The sequence below is a fragment of the Peromyscus californicus genome, unplaced genomic scaffold, assembly GCF_007827085.1.
Source record: "Peromyscus californicus insignis strain IS unplaced genomic scaffold, ASM782708v3 Scaffold_4__1_contigs__length_199733344, whole genome shotgun sequence".
Classification (NCBI taxonomy): Eukaryota; Metazoa; Chordata; class Mammalia; order Rodentia; family Cricetidae; genus Peromyscus; species Peromyscus californicus.
Window position 1 is genome coordinate 165,115,319 of NW_026294562.1, and position 23,189 is coordinate 165,138,507.

A 23,189-nucleotide genomic window follows, 5' to 3' on the forward strand; every position below is an offset into this window, starting at 1 on the left:
TTATTCCCACGGAAAAAGCCCTGTAGGAAAACCGGCCATTTTCTCCTGGAATACTTTATCAAAGACTTCAGCTTGGGCTACTGTAAAGTGATTCTTCCAGTCCCCAGTCGTGCCTGGAAAATGTTAAACAGACACATAGATGGGTTAATATTGATCTCAACACTGCTTTCAGTTCTTTCATAACACGCTCCTACCATCTACTTGTCAAGGACCACACAGTTATAAAGTGGAAGTACCAGTGACTTCCTGGAGAACACATCTTATGCCTTGAAGTAATATACATCAGACTTCTTCCTCTGTGGCAATAATGTCCCCCTCTTCTCCTCTCTCTCCATATCAACAGCTTTAACACTAGCTCTACCTTTTAAATGTTGAGATTATTCCTGCTTCTCACTACACCTGCTTCCATCACACTGTCCAACTCAACAGAATTTCTTATCTCAGTTATCCAAACAGACTTCAATCCTTCTTTCTACCTTTTAGGCTTAACTTATAAAAGTTCTGCAAAGCATGCAAGCAACTTTTAAAACATCTTTTAATGTTAATTTTAATTATATGTGCGTTTAGGTGCATATGAATGCAGGTGCAAGTAGGGGTTTGAGGCTTCAGAACCCCTTGAGCTGGAGATACACACTGTTGTGATCTACATGCCAATCTTCTTGATGCTTTCATCAGATGCAGGAGACCCAACAACTGCCAGCTGGAATATCCCAAGATTTTTGTTTCCAGTCAGTGTGGTGCTTGCTGATGTATGAAGATCAACATGATCTTTTTACCATAAATTTTTACCATATCTTGGTTCCTATCACTCCATTCTAGTATGTCTTTTATTTTGACATTAGAGATGTCAGATTTTCCAACTATTCACATTGCATTTTGTTTTCCTTCACACTAGATTTCTCATGTCTTCCATGGAGTCACTTCTTGTTCTTTAGTTTCCTAATTTATGCAACTACAGACACATCTTCACATCTTCCCTCCATGTAGAACTCTGAAGGACACATTCATGTTGTTTTTTGTTTCATAGATGTGACACTTGGTTGAATTTCCTTTTTGTAAAGATGCCTGAAATATGTGTCTAATATATTTGAAAAGTCACCAAAGGCTTTTTTTATCAAAGCATATCAGACATATAGAACTTACTTAGTATGGAATTGTTGAAAGCATTCATGAATGAGTAAGGATGGTATTAGCCTTGTTCCCACTTTGAAAATGAAGAAAAATTAGTCCTTGAGATGTTACCCAGCTTAATAGTGATGGGATGTGGATTTGAAGCAAAAAAGACTGAAAATATAAGTCATTTTCTTTATCACATTATATTCCTTATGTCTCACACAAGTTAACTTTAAATTCCTAGCTGTATTATTAACAAAATATACAAAGTATTCATAGTTAAATGGTGATTATTGATACACAATATTCAAAAATTATACTATTAATTGATATGACTATATGAGTGTCATCTCCTAAGATGGGAACCTATAAGTATCCATTGCTACTGTCAGCTTCATTTCTGTATTCATTATTAGAAAATGTTTTGTTGTTTTTTCACACAATACTACTAGCTGCTATAAAGACAGAATGGATGTCATGCTACTAGAATCTCAGCAAATTCAATATGGCTGCTCACTGGAGTGAACCAGTCCAGAAGAGAGAAGCATGTCTTTGCAGGTACACACATAAAGTTTAAGTCAAATTATGTCAAAATCCGGTGCACCATGCAAGCATATATTTTTCTTCATTTGTTCTTTCTAAAAATCCACTCAAACTCTGTTGTGTCAGGGGACAGGATAACTCTAATTCTTGGTGGCTTAAGTCTTATTGGAAAGAAACTTCCTCATAGTTATGAATGCTGCAGGTCTCACAAAATGTTGATGTCAAGTCTTCCATGCTTTTTTATTGGACTGCAGATAGTGGGCTTCTCTCTAGGTCTTCTTCCCTCTGTTTCTCATATTAATGTCTTCTCAGGATACCAGTGAAAATGATTAATGTCAGAGACACTCTATTTAGGAAATATCCACTGTGAAGGAATTGGTCCAAATCCTTTAATGTTTATCAGAAGACATTTTCTCCCATAGGTCTTGATTGTGACAATGTCTTTTTAAAAGTTTTGTCAACTATACTGTGGGTGAATGGGAATGACCATGTCTCTGGTCTGCATTTTGTGCAGTATCTTAATAGGCAATCATAATGACAAAAAAAGTTTTGTAGAAAATAATTGTTTGAAGCTCATAACGAGTTTATTCCCACCTAGAAAGATGATTGAGTCTCCCAGGTAAAGAGTAGCTCTGTAGAGTAGCTCTCTAGAGGCAGGAAAATGTATTTTTCTTGTATCCCGAGAAGTGCAACTAAAGGACAGTGAAATTAGGTCTAGAGAATTCCTCCCATTTAAAGCCAGTATCACTTAACACAGCTTTTCATGCATTATAATTTAGGGAATTAGTTATGTAGTAATAAGTAATGAAATTAATTTTAGAGTTAATCTTTGATGTGATCATAACCTCAAGATTAAAAAAGGAACCAATCTGATGTATGAATTGAAAAGACCGATATTATCCTCATGCTTCTTAATTCAAAATTGATTCCCATCATATCCAACTCAGAGTACTCTATAAAGAAGTAATGAATCAGGATGGGATGAGTAATGAAGTCGATCTCTCCCTTTGATGTCCTGATTTCCAGTGGAACTCATTGCTTATAATGATTGTGAGTACAAGGAAATAATTCCCCAGAGTAAAAGTTATCTTTAAAAGCAAAAGAACCAGATATACAATCACTAGGATAATTAAATTATAAGTCACTTACAGAGTCAGAACAAGTTTCTTATAGAACTAATATATATGTGTTCCTCCTAAGGTATATAATCATGAAAAATATTATGTTTTTATGAGACTAACGTCTGATTGTAGTCTCATCCTGGAAGAATCTACATGGACAAGTGGAAATGACAGTTGGCCTCATGGAATGGTGTACTTAGTTCTGTTGCATCTGCTCCAGTGTGTTTCTGACAAAACTTCTGCATGTTAGTTTCCATAGCCTTTGCCTATTAAACAAGCCACTTCATTTCCTTTGGCATTTCATTAAACCTTTCATGTATGCATACTGTTTTACCTCTGCCAAATTCTGATTTATTATAAGAAATCCAAGAATGGGCAACTTCTCTTTTTACATGAAACCTTCAGTTGTAGCTCAGAGAATTCTGTCTCCACAGAATCTGGAGCACAGGAGTTTGACGTTATCTGTCAATAGCTGTGGATTATCCCAGTGGCCTCAGTCTTTAGTGTATAGATGACTATATTCTTGAGTATACATGTATGTGTGCTCAAATCTGATTCCCAACTTCCTCTTGTGAGGATATCAACAGTATTGGATTAAATCCAATCTGCTAACAACTTTAAGTTATCTCTATGTATACTTGTGATGTCCTTATATTCTAGGACCTACACGCTAGGTTGAAGGAAGACTGAAAGTTAAGGCTGAAGAACGTAAATTATTGGGAAAGAAATTTAAACTCATAACCCTTTGCTTCCTGTGTCTATACTCATGTTCTTTACTCATCCCCTAAGACCTCACATCTAACTCATTTCTTCTTCAACCCCAAGTCCCATCTCACCAATTCTTTGATAATTAAGTAAAAGTGACACATCAGGTTTGATTCATTCTGGCAAAGTTGCTCCTCAACTTTACATCTTTAAAACCATACCTGAAGTCTGCTCCCAGCATAGAGAAGTGGCACAGACATAGAGAAGATGGATATTTCCATCCCAGGAGAGACAATTCACAACAAACTGAGTAGCTCTGAACCGGAGGCAATCCAAAATTTGGTTGGCGTGTACCATCAGGTTGCAACAGAGGAGAATAATTTGCTTAGCCTTTATGTGGGTCTACTCTCAGACTGCTAAGGTTCAGAAATCTTGACATGTTCAACATCTTTTCCAGTTATCAACAGAAGTGTTTCCTTTGGCTATCATCCCAGATACATCTTTGGTTCCATGCACTGAATGTTTTCTTTAGAGTTGAGGTCTAAGATACAGGGTGTCTTATACAGCCTCATTGCAACATGTCAACATTTTTGATTTCTATTGAGGGTATTGGATTGATCATATGCAATCCCAAGATGATTTCCCAGAACAAATCAATGTTTTCAGAGCTACTGAAACATTGGAATCATCATCATGGAATGACTCTTCTGTAAGGTCTGTGAAAAAATATAATGTGATAAGCAATGACTTCTGTAACATTGCCAACACTTTCTAAGAGGCTCATCGGAAAGACAAGCGTTACACATGTTCTGACATATTTTAAAGCTCTAAAATTTCTTCACCTTTTCTCAAAAGAACCAAACCATTAGTAATCACATCTTCTGGGATGAGACTAAAATTGGACATGTTGTTTTCCTTCATGGCTTCGAAGGAGCTGTGCTTGACAACCATATCCATCTCATCGGGCTCTAATTTCTTTCCTAGAAAGTCACAGATCTTCATTATGGTGCTCTTTGTGTCCTAAAAGAAGATGAGACAAAAATAAGAGTGATAAACTGGAAGCTTTCAGAGAACACATGCAGAGATGGGAACTGTGGATGGTGGATGAAAAAAGGGACATGAAGAAAGAAATTGCAACCAGAAATGAGAAAATACTGAAGAGGATTTAGAAAGAAACAGGCCATGTAGAGATGTTAGGAGTCCCACACAGCCTTTGAATATTGAGTGGGCTTTCAATGTGGCTGATCTGTCATCCGAAAAGATAGAGGCTGGGATTTATTTTAGAGAGGAGAAGATATTAGAGACAGGGTCTCATATAACCGATGCTGTTCTCAAACTTATTTCATAGTGGATGAAGTCATTGAACATTTGATTCTCCTGCCTCCATCTCTGTAGTGCTGTGTTCAAAAGTGTGTGCCAACCCTCCTACTAAAGGCACTGCAATGCTTTTTCCTGAGAGAGGGTCTCACAATGGAGCCCTGACTTGTAGGATGGAAGTTGCTCTGGAGACAAGACTGACCTCAAGCTCAAAGAGGTCAGAGATCCACTTACCTGGCTTTAACTTCTAATTTTTGCCATTAAAGGTGTGCATACCACATACCCAACCTTCCATAAGATGTTTAAAGAGTCTTATAGAATTAATTCTAGACAGTGATAAATGGGAATGAAAGCAATGTGCATAAATAATTTGAGAACAGTTAATGTTTACACCTTGTAATATTGTTTCCTGTGGGTAACTGAGAATAATATGGTTTTAAAACACTTTCAGAAGAATGATCTCAGTAATTATTACTTGGGGTAGTTCTGGGAGGTTTTATTTTGTTTTGATTTATGTAACTAAGATGGGCATTACAATCTCAGGCTTCCTGCTTCAGATGCCTGTATTCTGGAGTTACAACTGTGGACTGCCACAACTGGCTTAATCCAATAAGATAGTCATAAGAAGGCAGAATTTTGGCACACTGAAGACTTTTATTTGAATTCTTACCCTTGTCCTGAGCCTTAAAGAAATTATTGGCTCAATAGTTTTATTACATATTTTGCTACAAGTTGAGTTAATATTTCATGGGAAGGTAAACAACCATGGCAATAAGTGAAAAGAATGTGTTGAAAGGACAGGAGACTTTTGAGAAACTGCACTACCATACAACAGAGAGAGCTGTGTAAGGAAGCTTCCTGGGGAATATTGAATTTTATAATGAGAAAGTAAAATATTTTACAAAAGACAAAATAGTCTTTGGTGTTGCTACTTTCATGGTAACTTTCTGTTCCTGGATGATAAGGTTAAGATCAATTTTTTTGAATGATCCAATTTTCTCGTTTTGGATGCTCCTTAATATTTTTTTATTAAACATTAATTTTTTGTTACTCCTACCTATGGTGTTATATTGTGGACACGAACAAAGCTTACCTGAAGATCAGAGTACAGAGCCAGCCACTAGATTAGACATAGAGGTCAAACAGTGGTGGCACACAACTTTAATCCTAGCAGAGATCTGTCTGTATCTCCATGAGTTCAAGGCCACCCTGAACTACATGAGATTGACTCAGTCTAGGAGAGAAACAGAGCCAGATATTGGTGACACACACCTTTAATCCTAGCACTTGAAATCTCATGCCTTTGCTTGGGAAGCACACACACATTTAATCCCAGTAAGTAATATGTCAGGACAAAGAAAGGTATATGGGGCTTGAGGAGACAGGGACTAAAATCTTTTGGCTGAGGAAAGCTTTTCAGGCTGAGGAGTCCTAGCTGTATGAGGTGGTTTGTTCCTTTGTCTCTCTGATCTTTCAGTATTTACCAGAATTTCTGACTCCAGGTTTTATTAAAGAAATTTGAGAATTTGAGTAACATCTGCCATCCAACTTTTGGGGCATGAATTCATGAAAAAGCCTCTGGCCTGTGGCCTTGCAGTTCCCTGCTCAGGCCTCAGCTGCACATAGCCAGAGCCTCTACCCTATGTGGGCTGGACTCCCTAACCCGCTGGCTAAGTTTTTGTTGCAGCCTCTGCAGCAAACTCCACAGGTTTGGGGGCTCCAAAAACACAGGAGCTAGCCACTTTGGAAAACTTCCCCCATGAAAACAGTTGGATCTTTTGTCCTTTTCTTGCTGGGTGGGTTATAGCTTTCTCTGGGCCCCCTCACCAGGGGCCACACTGTCATCTGAATGTCATTGTCAGCAGATTTGGTGAGTCAATTGGGATTTTTAAGGATGAATTACTTAATTGAAGTTTTTCTCACATGAAAAAATTGGAAGCATTTTTACAATGGAGAGATTTTGGTCTCTGTATGATAATACAACTGATAGTCTGAAAATGCACCAATTAAATGAAAGGATAATTAATGCTGATTTGATTTACATAACATCAATTATAAATATTATTTTTGATCATTTCTCTTTTATCATTAATAAAGTTGGTTAATATGAGTGTCAAGATACAAGTTTTAGAAAAACTTATTAAAACAGATCACAGAAATATTCAGACCCAGATAGAAGAATTTAATGTAGAACCAAACTTAACATTGCATTATAAGGTTAGAGAGAAACAGCCTAGGACTTTCATATAGCCAATCTTATTCTATGTAATAACCTTACAGGAACTACCCAGTGATAGATATCCTCAAGGCTGTGTAAGAGCTGACTTGACTCCTCTGCAAATGTTAGGTTTGAGGAAATTCTTAGGAGCAACGGTCTCTTAGGCATCAACTCATCTTTCATGAAGCAAATGTTAAACTTGTGATCAACTTGTAATAAAATTATCCCCCAAGACTGGAGAGATTTGGTACAGCAGTTTAGAGGCTGGACTCCAATTATAACGGAGGGTGTGGTGGAAGATGAGACAAAGACCATTAAACATTGAAGTAGATCTAGAGGTATGGAAATTTCCCAAGATCAACTTCTTGGAGAAGGAGATAATGCTGACATACAAAGACAAACTTTTTATGATGACCACACCCTGGCTTTATGCTGAATGGCAGTCTTGAATACTTGGGACAGAATGGAAGAAGTAGGAAAGAAAATTGAGTCATTTACTAAGGATATACAGGGCCCAAAAGAAACCTCCACTGATTTTTTAAAAAGACTGATTTCAGCAGTAAAAAGAATGATACCAAATTCAGAAGCTAGAGAGATAATAATTGAATCTCTGGCTTTTGAAAATGCTAATGCACAATACAAAATGGCAATTAGGCTGTTAAAGGCAAGATCGGCACCGTTGGAGGAATGGATCTGACATACAACATATATTAAATCTCATGATCATGATGATGCTTAGTAGTAGAGGTGATTTTCAGAGGTTTGAAGAAAAATAGTAATGTCAAATGTTTTAATTGTGGTAAACAAGGCCAACTAAAATGAGACTGTAAACAGGGCATTCCTAGAAATAATGTTTTTTCAAGGAATACCCCCAACAGAACACCCCTGCCTTCTGGATTATGCAGAAAGTGTGGCAAAGGCAGACACTGAACTAATGAATGTAGATCAACAAGGGACAGGCAAGGTAATCCCTTGCCTTTGCCATTATGGATCTCCCTGAGAGGTCTCTTGCAGGCCCCCATGTCAAATTCCATTGAATCCTTTCCTGTAATCCTGTAGTAAATTCCTTTCTAGAGCAATTAAAGAACCTAATGCTTATTGTAAAAATCCACACTGCTTGGAGTGATAAAATAGCCATAGAAAAGAAAATAAAAATTACAGCTTTAGAAAACAAAACAAAAATTTAAGGAGAAACCATAAGTCAAATTTGATAAACATTAGAAAATGGAAACTCCCCAAAGTTAGGATTAGGGCAGGGTTTTGTTTTTGTCTTTGAGAAGAATGAAGGCTAAGGAATCTGAGGAACACTGAACAAATGAGACATCTGAAGAAAAAGGATAAATCATCCAAAAAAAATTCTCAAGAAAAAGAGTAAATTGGCCTATTGGTATATCACATATCTAATAGGATAGAATTAAATTAGTCTTCCTACATGTTTGCTGCTGCTGTTCTCTACAGATACATAGCACTAGTGGTCTTCATGTAGTCATAGTTCAATTAAAAATCAAAGCTGGTTTTGGAATTGGTATGTGCTTCTCTTCTTCTCTAAAGTCAAGCATGTTTGTTAAATGAAAATGTAAAATCTCTCTGTCATGTCAGAAGAGCCACCTGATATGGGACAGAAGAAACACCAAAATTAAGGGACTGTTCTATTGCTATTAATCTCATGATCCTTTGGTTTTGTTTTGACTCTTTAAAACTTTTCTTAAAATATGAATTTTATATTAAAATTTATAAGATTAGTATATATATACATATATATTAAATTTTTGTCAGTGATATTAATGGTCATATAAGTTAATAACTAATTCTATAAAAATGGCTTCATCTAGCTTCCTGTACATGATTTTGTGTTTTAGTCTCTATCAGTTTCCTGCAGTGGACCATGGCCATGCCCAAAAGCAACTTTAAAGTCTCCAAAAACATAATAGGGCCCCACAATAATGTATCCATCAGGACATGGTAATGCCACCAAGCTGACAAACACTACCCAAAGATTGACTTTGGACTGAAAACTGCCACAGACAATATCGAGATGGCTAATTAAGATGATGCAGCCTCACAGACTACTCCAATCAGGATTTGACAATAATCCCAAATCTTCTTTATGTTCCCATAAGACTACCAGTGCTCTCAATCAGTAGGAAGAAGCCTAGAAAACAATGGCACTTTACTTTCCAAAAATATGGATTATGGATGTTTTTCTGTTTACGGGTTGGTTAAAAATTGTGATTGGTTATAGTCAATCTCTTTCTAAAAGAAGTAAATTGGATATGATATAGAAACATATTATATAGAAATGATAAGATATTGAATCTAGCAAGACAATTAGGGTGTTTGGCCATCCTATCACCAGAGTAGGTCAGTTTGGGCTGTCTCTCGACCATTGCCAGTAGTTGATTGTGGGAGTATCTTTGTGGATTTCTGTGCACCTCTCTAGCACTTTGCTTCTTCCTGTTCTCATGTGGTCTTCATTTATCATGGTCTCTTGTCTTTGTTCTCCCTCTCTGTTCTTGATCTAACTGGGATCTCCCTCTCCCCTAATTGTTGTGCTAGAAACCCCATCCAATGACTGAGGGAACCGGATGCAGAGATCCACCGCCAGGCCCCAGGTGGAGCTCCAGGAGTCCAATTGGTGAGAAAGATGAGGGTTTGTATGAGTGAGAACTGTTGAGACCAAGGTTGGAAAAAGCAGAGGGACAAATAGCCAAACAAATGGAAACACATGAAGTATGAACCAACAGCTGAGGAGCCCCCAACTGGATCAGGCCCTCTGGATAAGTGAGACAGTTGATTAGCTTGATCTGCTTAGGAGGCATCTAGGCAGTGGGACCGGGTCCTGTACTCAGTGCATGAGTTGGCTGTTTGAAACCTGGGGCTTATACAGGGACACTTGGTTCAGCCTGGGAGGAGGGGACTGGACCTGCCTGGACTGAATCTACCAAGTTTAACTCAATCTTCAGGGGAGTCTTTGCCCTGGAGGAGATGTGAATGGGGAGAGGGCTGGGAGGAAGCGGGGGTTAGTGGGGAGAACAAGGGAATCCATGGCTGATATGTAAAATTAAATTAAATTACAAAATTAAAAATAAGATATTGAATCTACTCTAAATTTTTAAAAATGATAAGATAAAAGTATAGATTATTGAATTTACTCTGAAAAAGATAAAAAGAAGATATAGATTAGAGGTAGTTTACTGAATCCTCTCTAAAAAAGAGAGATATAGAAATAATAGGATAAATGGGTAGATAATTGAATCTACTTTTAAAAAGCAACTACTAGTTTTAAATATTTTACATTGCATTTGATTTTTGTATATTGTATACAAATTTTGTATATTAATACAAATTTGATATTAATTTTGTTGGAACATACTGTACATACAATTGTAGCAAAAAGTTAGTCACTGGGCAAGAAAGTGCCCTTGCTTCAACTGCTGACATTATAATGTCCAAATGAAGAAGCAGGGTACAAAACAAAGTACAGTTGAACCTTGCCAGGACAAGGTAGGAAGGCCCTTTTGAAAATCCTGAGTTACAGATGAGTCTCTCAAATATGCTAGGCCTGTAAGCTGAAGATGGATGCCCCAATGTGGTGGAGAAACCTTGGGTGACTGTCCAGGCAATCGGCTGTTTCTATCATTTCTCACATTTTTTAGATGTTGCATGCTTGTACTTCCTGCTAACTTTAGGTAATATTATTTCCTTCTTGGTTCTCTGAGGGAGTTTAAGACTAGATAGTTATAGTTATAGTTTTTTTGTTAACAAATCCAGAAAAGAAACTCACTAAAGAGTTGTAAAGTATGTAAGTTTGAAAGACATCAAAAGATAGTATCTGCTTGGTAATACAAGTTAGGATAGGATGTGGCTTAGGTACAACATTTTGGTCACAACAAAATAGGACAAATAATGAATATTTTCTCTGAATCTGTCAAATGTTAATGGACTGGACATTGTTAATGTAATTCTTGACTATATATATTGTATATACTTATTGTACATATTGTATTTACTTTTTCTTATATGAGTTATAATCATCTTCTATAATTTTAGACAAAAGTGGGAAATGTGATAGAATGTGCACCCTAATTAAACTCACCTGAGGATCAGAGGACAGAGCCAGCCGCTAGATCAGACATAGAGGTCAGGAAGTGGTAGCATAAACCTTTAATACTAGCACTCTGGAGGCAGAGATCTGTCAGCATCTCTGTGAGTTCAAGAGCACCCTGGACTACATGACATTGACTCAGTGTAGGGGAAAAAAGAGCCAGACACTGGTGGCACACACCTTTAATCCCAGCACCTAAGATCTCATGCCTTTGCTTGGGAAGCACACATTTCTTTAATCCCAATAAGTAATATGGCAACATGAAGAAAGTTATATAAGGCACACGGAGACAGGAACTAAAGGCTTTTTTTGGCTGAGGCTTTTTGGGTGAGGACTCAGAGGATTCCAGGATTGGCTGAGGTGTTTGCTAGGTGAGATTGACTGTGGCTTACTCTGCTTCTCTGATATCAGTTTTTACCCCAATATCTGGCTCAGAGTTTACTATTAATAAGACTGTTTAAGATTCCAACAATACCTGGCAGGGAAGAAGGTAGGCTGACTTCAGATTTTTACCTTTCCCTGTGCTCCTTCAGATCCAATTGCCCTGTGGCATCCCCAGTTATGCCACAGATAATCTACGACATCTCTCATCATCTAGGTTTTTTAACCTCACTCCTCCAATTCATAATACTATCTGAACATCCAACTCCAACATGCCCTCCTTGCAAATCCACAGACCACTGGGGCCAGGGAAGAGGTAAGCTAACTACAGCTCTTCACCCTCCTCATTCCTTTGAGTCCAATCTCCCTGTGTTGCCCCCAGCTCTGCAGCAAAACACCTGCCTTAGCCACCCAAATTTCTAATGGGTCTCCCAGATCCCTCCTAACATCCATACCACAATGAGTTGATTTGTCCCACACCTGAACTCCTTTAAGCATTCCCTAGAAACCAACAGACCAAGCTGAACAGGGAAGCAGTTAGGCTAAATGCAATTTGTTTGCACCTCTCCATTTGTTCCTCCAAGGCCAGTCTCCTAGTCTCATTTCAAACTCTGTGTAGAACACCTGCTGCAGTCCCCTCCCCTATATGCCCCTGTCTCATGTGGATAACACAGATTTTAACAAGCAAAATTCCTTCTCCCTTCTCATTTCTTTGTCCTAGCAACTCTTGAAATCCAGAAGACACTACCTAAGAATCAACTTGCCACTCTAACCAGGAGGGCAAGTAGTTTAGCTGCAGATCTTTGTCTCTCCTTGCATTCTTCCAAGTCCAATCTTCAGTCTCATTCAGACAAACCTTCTCCTGTGATGAACTGCACGCAGTTGTCCCATTCCCAGGTGACTATGCAGCTCCTGTGGAATACTCTGTACTCTTCTCTTCTGTGGATCTGCTTATACTCCTCTCCTAGATGATCTCCATTCTTAAATGTCAGCTTTCTATATCTGGAAACATATTACCTGAAACCCCTAGTGGACACACTTATCAGGATCCCAGAAGAATTTCTTGCTAGATAACATACAGCCACCACACTGTCCTAAGTACCAGACAGAGCAACAGAAAAGAAGGAAAAAAGAATCAACCCAGCAAAGACAAGACCAGATATCAGCATGTGGAATTACAATTTTCCCAATCCCAGATGCATAGATGCCAGCCTAAAAGCACAGTCAATAGCATGCAGGACAGTATGTCTTCACTAGAGCCCAACACCATACTACAATAGGCCCTGAATATTCCAACATAATTGCAGAAGAAAAGGGCCCTAAAATAGCCTGTGTGGAGATGATAGAGGTCCTTAAAGAAAAAAAGGGAATAAATCTCATGAAGAAATCTGTGAAAACACAAGCAGTGGAAGGAAATGAATATCATTCAAGACCTGAAAGTGGAAATCATGAAATCCCAAATTGAAGGAAATACAAAAGAAAAACGTAGGAACTCAGACAGGAAACTCAGACGGGAGCTTCATGAATAGAATACAAGGAAAGGATGAAAGAATCTCATGCATTGAAGACTACATAAAAGAATTGTATAAATTTGTCAGAGAAAATGTTAAATCTAAAAAAATCCTGTCACAAAACTTTCAGGATATCTGGGACACTATGGAAATAATAAGATCAATAATAAGAATAGTGGAAGATGAAGAAAAGCCAGGTCAAAGGCACAGAAAATACCTTCAACACAATCATAGAAGAAAAATTTCTCTAACCTAAAGAAGGATATGCTGTAGCTAGAGTTTTCCTGCCTGGCCCATAGTCAGTACAAATCTCTCTCACCTGCCAGTCCCACAGCCGCTCAGACCCAACCAAGTAAAGACAGAGACTTATATTGGTTACAAACTGTATGGCCGTGGCAGGCTTCTTGCTAAGTGTTCTTCCAGCTTAAATTAATCCATTTCTATAAATCTGTACCTTGCCACATGGATCGTGGCTTACCGGCATCTTCACATGCTGTTTGTCATGGCCGCGGCTGGCAGTGTCTCTTACTCAGCCTTCCACTTCCCAGCTTTATTCTCCTTCTTGTCCCACCTATACTTCCTTCCGCCTGACTACTGGCCAATCAGTGTTTTATTTACCAACCAATCAGAGCAACACATTTGCCATACAGAACATCCCACAGCAAGATGCCTATCAAAGTAAAAGATGCATACAGAACACCAAATAGACTAAATCAGGAAAGAATGTCCCCTCAGCATGTAATAATTATAAAATTAAAAATTAAGATAAAAAAATCTAAACTTAATAGGCAAAAAATGGATGACTAGGTAAGTACTAGAATGTTAGGACCTAGTGTGGATGGGGAAAGAAGAGAGACTTGAGGAGGGAATATGGGGAGACACAGCTAAAATTAATGGACATTTGATGGAACTGAGATATATATATATATATATATATATATATATATATATATATATATATATATATATATATATACATACATACATATGAAGACCATCCAAATAGTATAACCTAATAATGAGGTAGACGGTGTCCCAAATGGACATCTCTTGACACCAAAAAAATCAAGGCCTTTTACATCAGCATAAGAAATGCTACTATGAGCCCCCAGACTAGAGCAGCATGCATAGTGCCACACCACTCTGCACTAATCCTCTTCTTATAAGTTATGGCTTCCACTTTGGTGATTTTTGTCGACTTTGAAAATATGAAGTCTCTGCTTGTGCCTTCTCTTGTGCTGTTTTCCTTCTAGTAGTTTATCTTGTTCAAATATGGGGTGATAATATTGTTTCATCATATTGCATTTTATTTTGTTATATTTTTTAAAAATGAATGAATGAATGAATGAATGAATGAATGAAAGAAAACAGTCCATTAAGCTAAAGGTTAATAGTTCAACTTTCATTTTTATCTGCTGGGAGAGGGAAAATCAGTTTACTTCAATGCAGTGACACTGGGTATATCAACCACTCTAATTCAGTCTTCTTGTTCAGGAGGAGCTGAACAACGTATAATAGACTCCACTGTATTTTTCATTTTGGTGGGGGGGTACTTTTATTTGGTTACAATTCAGTGTTTTATTTTTTTCTTTTTGTGTATTGTTTTATTTTGTCTTCTTTTATGGATAAATTTTGTTTGATTTGGATTTGGTTTGGTTTTTTTGGAAAGTATTTAAGGCTGGGTTCATAAGGAAGAGTAGAAAATTTGAAAGAAATTGTGAGAGGGAAGGATATGATCAAAATATATTTAAATTGAAAAATTATTTTAAACGTTAAAAAATTTAATAAGTGAAATAAAAATGAAAACAAATAGTTACAACTCTCAGTAACCTTCATCAACACAGACTCTACTTCTAAAAGGTAAACAGTGGTTGTAACACTGCTTCTTTTCCTCCTTAACTAATATTTTGGACTGTATTAAGGATGGGCAAGAGTTTGACAGACTGCATGCTCAGTACAATTTTTCTTGTTCAGTATAAAGTACAAATGATATCTTTATCTGTAATATGTAAATTATGGTTATCTTTCACTTATAATTTCCAAACTACTTAAACTTTTGAGTTGATGATCATATGAGAACATTTTTGTGCTTATTTGCTTGGTGTCATTAGTGTGTGTCTATCATTAGAGGGAGTATTCTTTAATTAAATGAAAATAAAATACATAAATGAACTTAACACTATTTTTCTTAATGGTCTTTTGAAACATTGTCTCTTGTAGCCAAGGTTGATGTCAAACAGACCATACACACAACCATGATCTAGAACCTTTGAAACTGTCTTCACCTAGGTTTAGACACATGTGACACCCTGCCAAAATATTTTTTTGATTTTTAAAATAAGAGATATTTGAGACACATGTACAATACTTAAACATATTTATATCACTCTGTGGGAGCATTTGAATGAAATGGAACCTGCAATGACCTGACTAATGGTATGGACTATCAGTCTATTTAGACATATGTCATTACTTAATGTTGAAACATTTTAGACATTCTCTACTAAGAGTTTTGAGATCTCTAGTGTGTTGTAGCCTTCCATACAGAACCCTCTGTACTACAGACCACAGGACATGGTCCTCCCTGACTGGCTGCATCTTGTATATGCCTGGTCAGATGTGAGTATCACTAAGTGCTGTTCATGTGATTTCAGTTCTTGTGCTCTCCCAGGACTCAAAGATGGATTTCCTGCCTTTGTTCCTCTGCTTGCAGTGCAGTGGTCATTGGCATACATTTGAGAACAAGAGTGGAATGAAATTGCTTTACCCAGTCGCCACTGACAATTGAGTGGACTATTAGGTGTATTAAATATGTTGCATAGACAGAATTAAAAAATACCTATAGTACAAGTGTAAACTACCCCACCCTTCCCGAGGGTGAATAAGGTAAAGATGGGGGTGATGGATAAGGAGGCTGGAGAGAAAATTCCAGGTGTAGGTCAATTAAAGACAGGGCATAATTTCACTTTCATCAACTTTCCATGAGCCTAACCTGACATGGGGATCCTGAGAAATAAGGGGTGCTGCCAGGGTGAGTTCATGAGAGGCTTTGTGATTGCTGTAGGAATGATGATTACCTTTTTCATATCTTCGTAACTCAGTAGCAGGAAGTTGTCTCTTTCTCTCATGGATAGCCAGGCACAGATGTGCTCAAACCATGATCCGTATGGCACTGTGTGACAGGAAGAGGAAAGCATTGACTATAAAGAAGGAAAGTGAGGTATGCCTGATATTCTTCACTTTTCAGCAAATGGCAGACTGTTTTACTAAGGAAAATCAAACCAGTATTTACACTATTCAATGTGACATTTGACACATACACACAGTGAGCTAAGTAAATCATTTTCATTCGTAAACCTATCCCCTCACAGCTTTACCCCTGATGCCACACGGAGACATCCTCCTGGTGGGCTGCAATGATGGAGGCATGTTTTAGGGAAAAGCAATCATACCTATACAGTAAGCAAGAGAGGTATTAGAATAGCTAGGCTTGGACTTTTTATTATCATGAAGTATAAAGAACTTCTTAACCCTTTCTGATGGAGGTCCCCTCACCCTGTCATCCACCCCTAAGCTTCCATCACTTCTCAATAGTGACTCCTCAACACCCAAGTTTCCAAATCCCAGACAACTAGAGACCTTCCAGGAATAGCCCAGAAACTTTACCTCAATGCCTCTTTTACATTCCTGCGTCTACTCTGTTGTGTGCTCAACAGTCACAGTGTCTTCACTGTTCTTTGTCTAAGGCTTTCTGTACATGTCTCAGCCTCCATTGCACACTTGGATTGTTCAACATTATCTGAAGAACTTACTTAATAAAGTCTGGAGAAAAGTAAAGATTTACACCATGGTCAGAGCAGAAGAATGCATGAATTCAAGGAATATAAGATTTGGTTGAAAGCAGGGGGTAAAAGAGCTACAGAGAAATAGTAGAGAGAAAGTGAATTGCACAATACATAACAGATTTAAGACACTTAATGTGATTAAAAACTGGGCTCGGGTCATGGCTCTGTAGAAAGCATTTACCTTGCATGTATGAGACCTGAGTTTGAATCCTCAGGTAGGACTCAAAGATGGTGATCCAATCTCTTTTTGTTACCCTAGTGCTCCTTCTATGACATGGGAGGTGGAGACAGGAGAACGCTCCGAAACTTGGGACCAGCTATCTGACACAAACAGTGATGGACAAGAAGAAAGAGATTCTGTCTCAAACCAGGTAGAAATTAAGGCTCAACTCCTGATGTTGTTGTTTGTTTTCCACCCTCAAGCTCTGGCAGAAGAACAACCACATTCACACATTTGTAACCACACCATCATAAACACACATACCTATGAACGTCAAAAGAAAAGCTAAAAGCCAAGCTAAATGTGGTGGCATACATCTGCAATACTAAAACTCAGGAGGTAGAGACAAGAGAATACCAGAGGTTCAATGTCATTTTCCAGTACACAGATAATTTATAGTCAAGCTGGCATAAAACAGATCCTGTCTGAAAACAAAGAAAAAACCAAAACTGTGTTAGTGCAAGCACCAAAAATAAACCAATGACATAAATATGGCTGATAATTAACAGAACAGTGGTTCTGACTTGGAAGTAATATTAAAGATATGAGTATATTTGGAAGCAGAGTTTGCAGAGGGTGTGTCAAGAAGGCTGCCTCAGTCTTGACATGTAGTCAAGGATGGTCTTGAACTATTGATCCACTTGAATCCATCCCATGAACGTAGTGATTGCAGGCTTGCACCATACTAATCAGCCTAGATATTTATTATTGTGTTACATTTTAATTGATGTGTATTAAGTGAAAAGACCCATTGACTGTATCCAACAACAAACATCTACAAGATCTAAGTTTTAACAGGGAGAAATGTTCAGTCAGCAGACAAGTAAGTACCTGCCTCCTGGTGAAGTATGCTATGAAGACAAAGATTCAGTGACAGAGATGGGAAAAATAGTATTTTGTACCATGTTGGGAAGATTGATTCCCATCAATACAAAAACCTGTTGAGTGAAATCCAATAATGATATAAATCAAGGTTTTATGACATCATTAATAATCACATCAATGAACAGACTGAGGGGAATAAGTTATCTGGTAGAGAGAGAGGTTGGGAAGAGGAGAGAAAATGGGAAAGTGAGAGACAGAGAAAGAGAGAGAGAGAGAATGTTATACATGGTCAAACAGGTAATATGCAAGGCCCCAGAAAATTGTAGTTAATGAAATCATTTTTAAAAGATTTATTTTTTATTTTTCTTTATGTTTGTGCATTTTCATAGGAGTGTGAGTCTATGTGTGTGTGTGTGCCCACTGAGATTTGGAGAGTGTCTGTTCCCCTGAAGCTGGAGTCATGGAAATTTTGGAGCCACTTAATGTGAGTGCTGGGAAACAAATGCCACTTCTCTAAAAAAATCTTCAAGTACTTTTTACCACTGAGGTATCTATTCATCCCCTAATGACATATTTTTGAAGAGTCAGTTATAAAAACAACTTTATTGCACAAGAAAATGTAGAAATTAGCACAAATAATCTATAAAACAAATGAATTGTAAATGAAGTAAATAGAGATACAAATGGGAATGGTAGCATTATTAGATAAAAATGCATAAAAAAGGTGCTTATCGTATAAACCTGATGACCAAGATGTCTCTGTAATCCACATGTATCAGAAGTAGACAATTTACTCCACAACATTGTTCTCAAGTTCTCACAAATGTTCTTTGAGATGTGTGCACCCACACAGATATTTTGCAGACATCCACATCATATCATAATAAATAAGATATTTTTAAAGGAAAAAAGTACAGTGTGAAGGCAAGGTGGAGAATGTGTTGGTATTGTGTTCCCCAAAATATTGTGTACCCTAATAAACTTATCAGGGGTCAGAGAACAGAAAAGCCACTAGATACTTAGGATAGGCAGTGGTAGCACACGCCTTCAATCCTAGCATTCCAGAGGCAGAGATCCATCTGTTCAAGGATACAGCCAAGCATGGTGACTAACACCTTTAATCCCAGAAAGTGAGCCTTTAATCTCAGGGAGTGACGGCAGAAAGAGAAAGATATATAAGGTGTGAAGACCAGAAACTAAAAGCATTTAGCTGGTTAAGCATTTGGCTGGTTAAGCATTTGGCTGGTTAAGCTTTCAGGCTTTTGAGCAGCACAGTTCAGCTGAGAGCCATTTGGAAATGAGGACACTGAGGCTTCCAGTCTGAGGAAACAAGACCAGCTGAGGATCCGGCGAGGTGAGGTAGCTGTGTCTTGTTCTGGTTCTTTGATCTTCCAGTTCACCCCAATACCTGGCTCAAGTTTGATTTTACTAATAAGACCTTTTAAGATTCATGCTACATGGAGGACTTGGGAAAATCCAATAAGAACAAAGATTATATAATAAGAAGATGGGAGCGGAATATCTGTCACCAAGATATCTGTCACCCTATGCAAAGATGAAATCTAAGGTCCATATGTATAGAAATCATTTTTATGATCATTTCCTGTAGTTAGGAAAAGAGATGCTGTGCTTAGTAGCTTTTAGTGTTTATTTAACACAACCTATAGCCACCTTGGAAGAGATTTTCAATGAGAAATCATTTAGATTACATTGGCTCTAAGCATATCTTTGAAAGGGTGTCCTGATAGTTCATTGATAATGTAGAACATTGTGGGCAGCATCATTCCCTACTCTTGGGAGTTCAAAAAGTATAAGGGAAGTGAAAGCTAGTTGCAGGCAAGAAAGCAAGAGTAAATATGCTGTCTGATTTTGACTGTGAACACTTAACTTCCTACCAAAACATCTTATCAATAATAAACTGCAACCTGGAGTTGTAAGCAAAACAAAACCTCTTCTAAGTTTTTTTCGGGGGGAGAACAGACACAAATTCAGATACAGGCAGAATTTAGAACCACATATAGACAAGACCTCTCAAAATATGATATTTAAACAAAGAAAATACATTGAAATTGGAAAGATAAAAAACATGAAGTCAAATGTAAAGGAAGGTCTGCCAGAATAACAGATATTTAGCTGAGACTTTGAAAAGCAGAAGAAACTGGAAAGCTGTATTTCAAGTTCTAAAAGACAATGAATGACAAATCAGACTACTGTACCCATCAAAGCTACTTGCTATAACTGAAGGAGATATAAAACTTTATATGCTAAAAATGTGCAAGATGAATTTATGACCACCAACACAGTTCTACAAAATATATTTAAAGGAGTCTTTTAGAGTTCAGAGAAAAATGGGTGTACCCTTAAGACTGCAACAAGCAAAAGGCCACTTGACCAGTCAACTTGACACAACCTAGAATTATCTGAGAAAGCCTCAGTTAAGATATAATCCCCATCAGATTGGCATGTTACCAGGTGTTTGAGCTGTCTTCATTGATGATTAATGTGTTCTGGCCCACAGCAAAGGTAGCTGGGCATGAGTTGTATGAGAAAGCTAACTGAGCATGAAACACTGATGAAGTTAACAAGCAGATTAGTAAAATGGTTTCTGCTTCAGTTCCTTTTAGAGACACTGCCCTGGCTTCTACCATAGATAGATTGCGACCTGAAAGTGTAAGATAAATATTTTCTTCCCCTACATTGATTCTAGCAATAAAGTTTTGTCACAGAAAATGTAAAGCAAACTAGAACGACAGGTAAACAAGTAATAAAATGAAAACAGCTTGAACATGTTGGCAAAATCATCAAAATTACAATAATCAATAGGCACGTTTCAGTAGTATCTTAATATTAATGGTGTCAATTCCTTAATCAAAAGACACAGGTTAAGAGATTAGAATTAAAAAGTAGGAAGTACTTTTGTGTTGTACTCCATCATAAAAGAGAGATGTAATCATAGAAAAAAGATGTGCTAGGCCAATGGAGCTTGAAAACAAGCAAACGTTGCTTGTGCAATCTGACAAAATAGACTTGAAATCAAATCTAATGAGAAATGATATCACTTCCTACTGCTTATAGGAACAGTTCATGGAGAGAACTGTACAATTCCACACACAGGTGCACCTAGTTCTACACAGAAAATACTACTAGATATAAAGCCATAGGCTTTCACCAAGTGTCATAGTAGTTTCATTCTCAATAATTAACCCTTCATCCCAGTAGAAAATAGACAGAATTAAATTGAATCAAAGGTAAATGGGCCTTAAAAGACCACTATAGAATATTCTAACCAAACATTGTAGAATATAAATTATTCTCAGTAGCCCCTGGAACTATCATTAAAATAGATCATATATTATGACACAAAGAATGTCTGAGCAAATATGGGGAAATGGAGATATTTCCTTATATCCTACCCAACAACAATAAAATGAACACAAATAAATCAGAGAAACTCTAGAAGATAAATAAACCCATGGACATCAAACAACTCACAACACAGTTATGAATGATTTTTTGAAGAAATCAAGAGTAAAAAGACTCCTACAATAAAATGAAAATTAAAACCAACATCCTAAATGTTTGAGGTGCAATGTAAACAGTCCTAAAAGAGATGTTCAAAGGTCAATACACCTACATTAAGAAATCAAAGAGATGTTTAATAATTAAGTTAATGATTTACATTAGGGTTCTGGAAAAAAAGTTACACACCAAAATCAGGAGCTGGAAAGAAAGCACTGACATTAATGAAATTAGTGAAATGAAAACAACTCAACAAGAAAACAAACCACAGAGTCAATGAATTAGATTTGGTTCTTCCACAATATAAACAATATTGAGAAACTTTAGATAAACTAACCAAAAGGAAGAATGAATGACATAGCTAATACAGTAAGACATGAAAATGGAGTCATTATGACAAGCTCCAGTGAAATTCAGAAAAGTATTAGTGTTTACCTTAAGAACATTCCACTAAACTGGAAAATATAAAACATATAAATTAATTTCCACATAGATTAAAAATTACCCAAATTTAACTAAAATGACATTTTAAACAATATATCAAGTATAGGTGGGGATAAGGCTGAGCACTTAAAAACATTCACTGTTCTTGTAGAGAACCAGGATTCAATGTCTAGTACCTACATGACAACTCACAATGCCTTCTTTTAGCCTCTTTGGGCACCAGACACATGTGCAACAAACACACATACATGCAAGAAAAACATTTCTACACAAAATAAATTGAACCTTAAAAATAGGACTGGCCCTGCCCCTTGCCTGTCACCTCTGGGGTGGAGGACACCATAGCAAAGCCCAGCACTGAATAATTCAGCTACCACCAAGGCTCAGATCTAGGGCTTTGAGTTGGTTCACCCCAACATTAACTCTATCTATGACCTGGTGGAGAAGGTGAAAAGGGCCGGTCCTGCAGAGCCCTAGGCACAGGAGATCCATGACTCTGAGCAATATTAGGATATCCAGGAGGTGTCTGGGTGAGGGTCCAGTATTGATTGTGTAACAGAAGCCAGAGACCATGAACCAGACCAACAGCTCATTACAATGAACATTTGCAAGTAAAACTGTTTGGGAAAAGAGTATACTGCATGACACACCCCAGCGCCCTAGGCCATTATGATGAACAAATAAGTAATGGTGAGGTGGGAAAAATGGAGTAGCAAAATGGTACAAGTACGTTGGAACTGGAGACACAACATGTTTGACTAGTATGAGAGAAGAATTCCTCTATTGATAGAGGAACATATCTTGCCCAGAGGGGTCCAAAAGATGGTTTGATTTTTGGTTTATTTGTTTTTCCTTTCCTTTTTAACACACACACACACACACACACACACACACACACACACACACACACACACACACACAAACATATATACATAAAACATTCCAGCCATAGTTTCCCCTCTCTCTTCTCCTCCCAGGACCTTCCCCTAACCTCCCTCAAACTACTCCTTCTCCATTTCTGTTTAGGAAAAGGCAGGTCTCTAATGAGTATCAATAAATCATGTCCTTTGAAGTTGCTGTAAGACTAAGCAATTCCCCATGTATTAAAGCTGGACAAGTTGACCCAGTATGAGGGTTAGAGTGCCAAAAGCCAGTAAAAAGAGTTGGAGTCAGTCCCTTTTCCCACTGTTTGGTGTCCTACGAAAGCACCAAGCTACAAAGCTCTAACACATAAACAGAGGGCCTAGGTCAGTCCCATGTAGGCAACCTGGTTTGTTAGCAGTTCAGACTCTATGAGCCCTGTAAGTCCAGGTTGATTCTGT

The 23,189-nt window shown here is 37.6% G+C and overlaps 1 protein-coding gene across 1 annotated transcript in view; it reads right to left on the reverse strand.

Moving 5' to 3' along the window:
* Positions 1-23,189, reverse strand: part of LOC128094664 (sulfotransferase 2A1-like) — a 32,585-nt gene continuing 9,396 nt past the window's right edge. Inside the window, exons 4-6 of the mRNA XM_052713143.1 lie at positions 16,092-16,186; positions 4,325-4,502; positions 1-113 (exon numbers count right to left, since the gene is read on the reverse strand). Coding sequence (XP_052569103.1) covers positions 1-113; positions 4,325-4,502; positions 16,092-16,186 — 386 coding nt within the window. The remainder of the gene's footprint in view (positions 114-4,324; positions 4,503-16,091; positions 16,187-23,189) is intronic.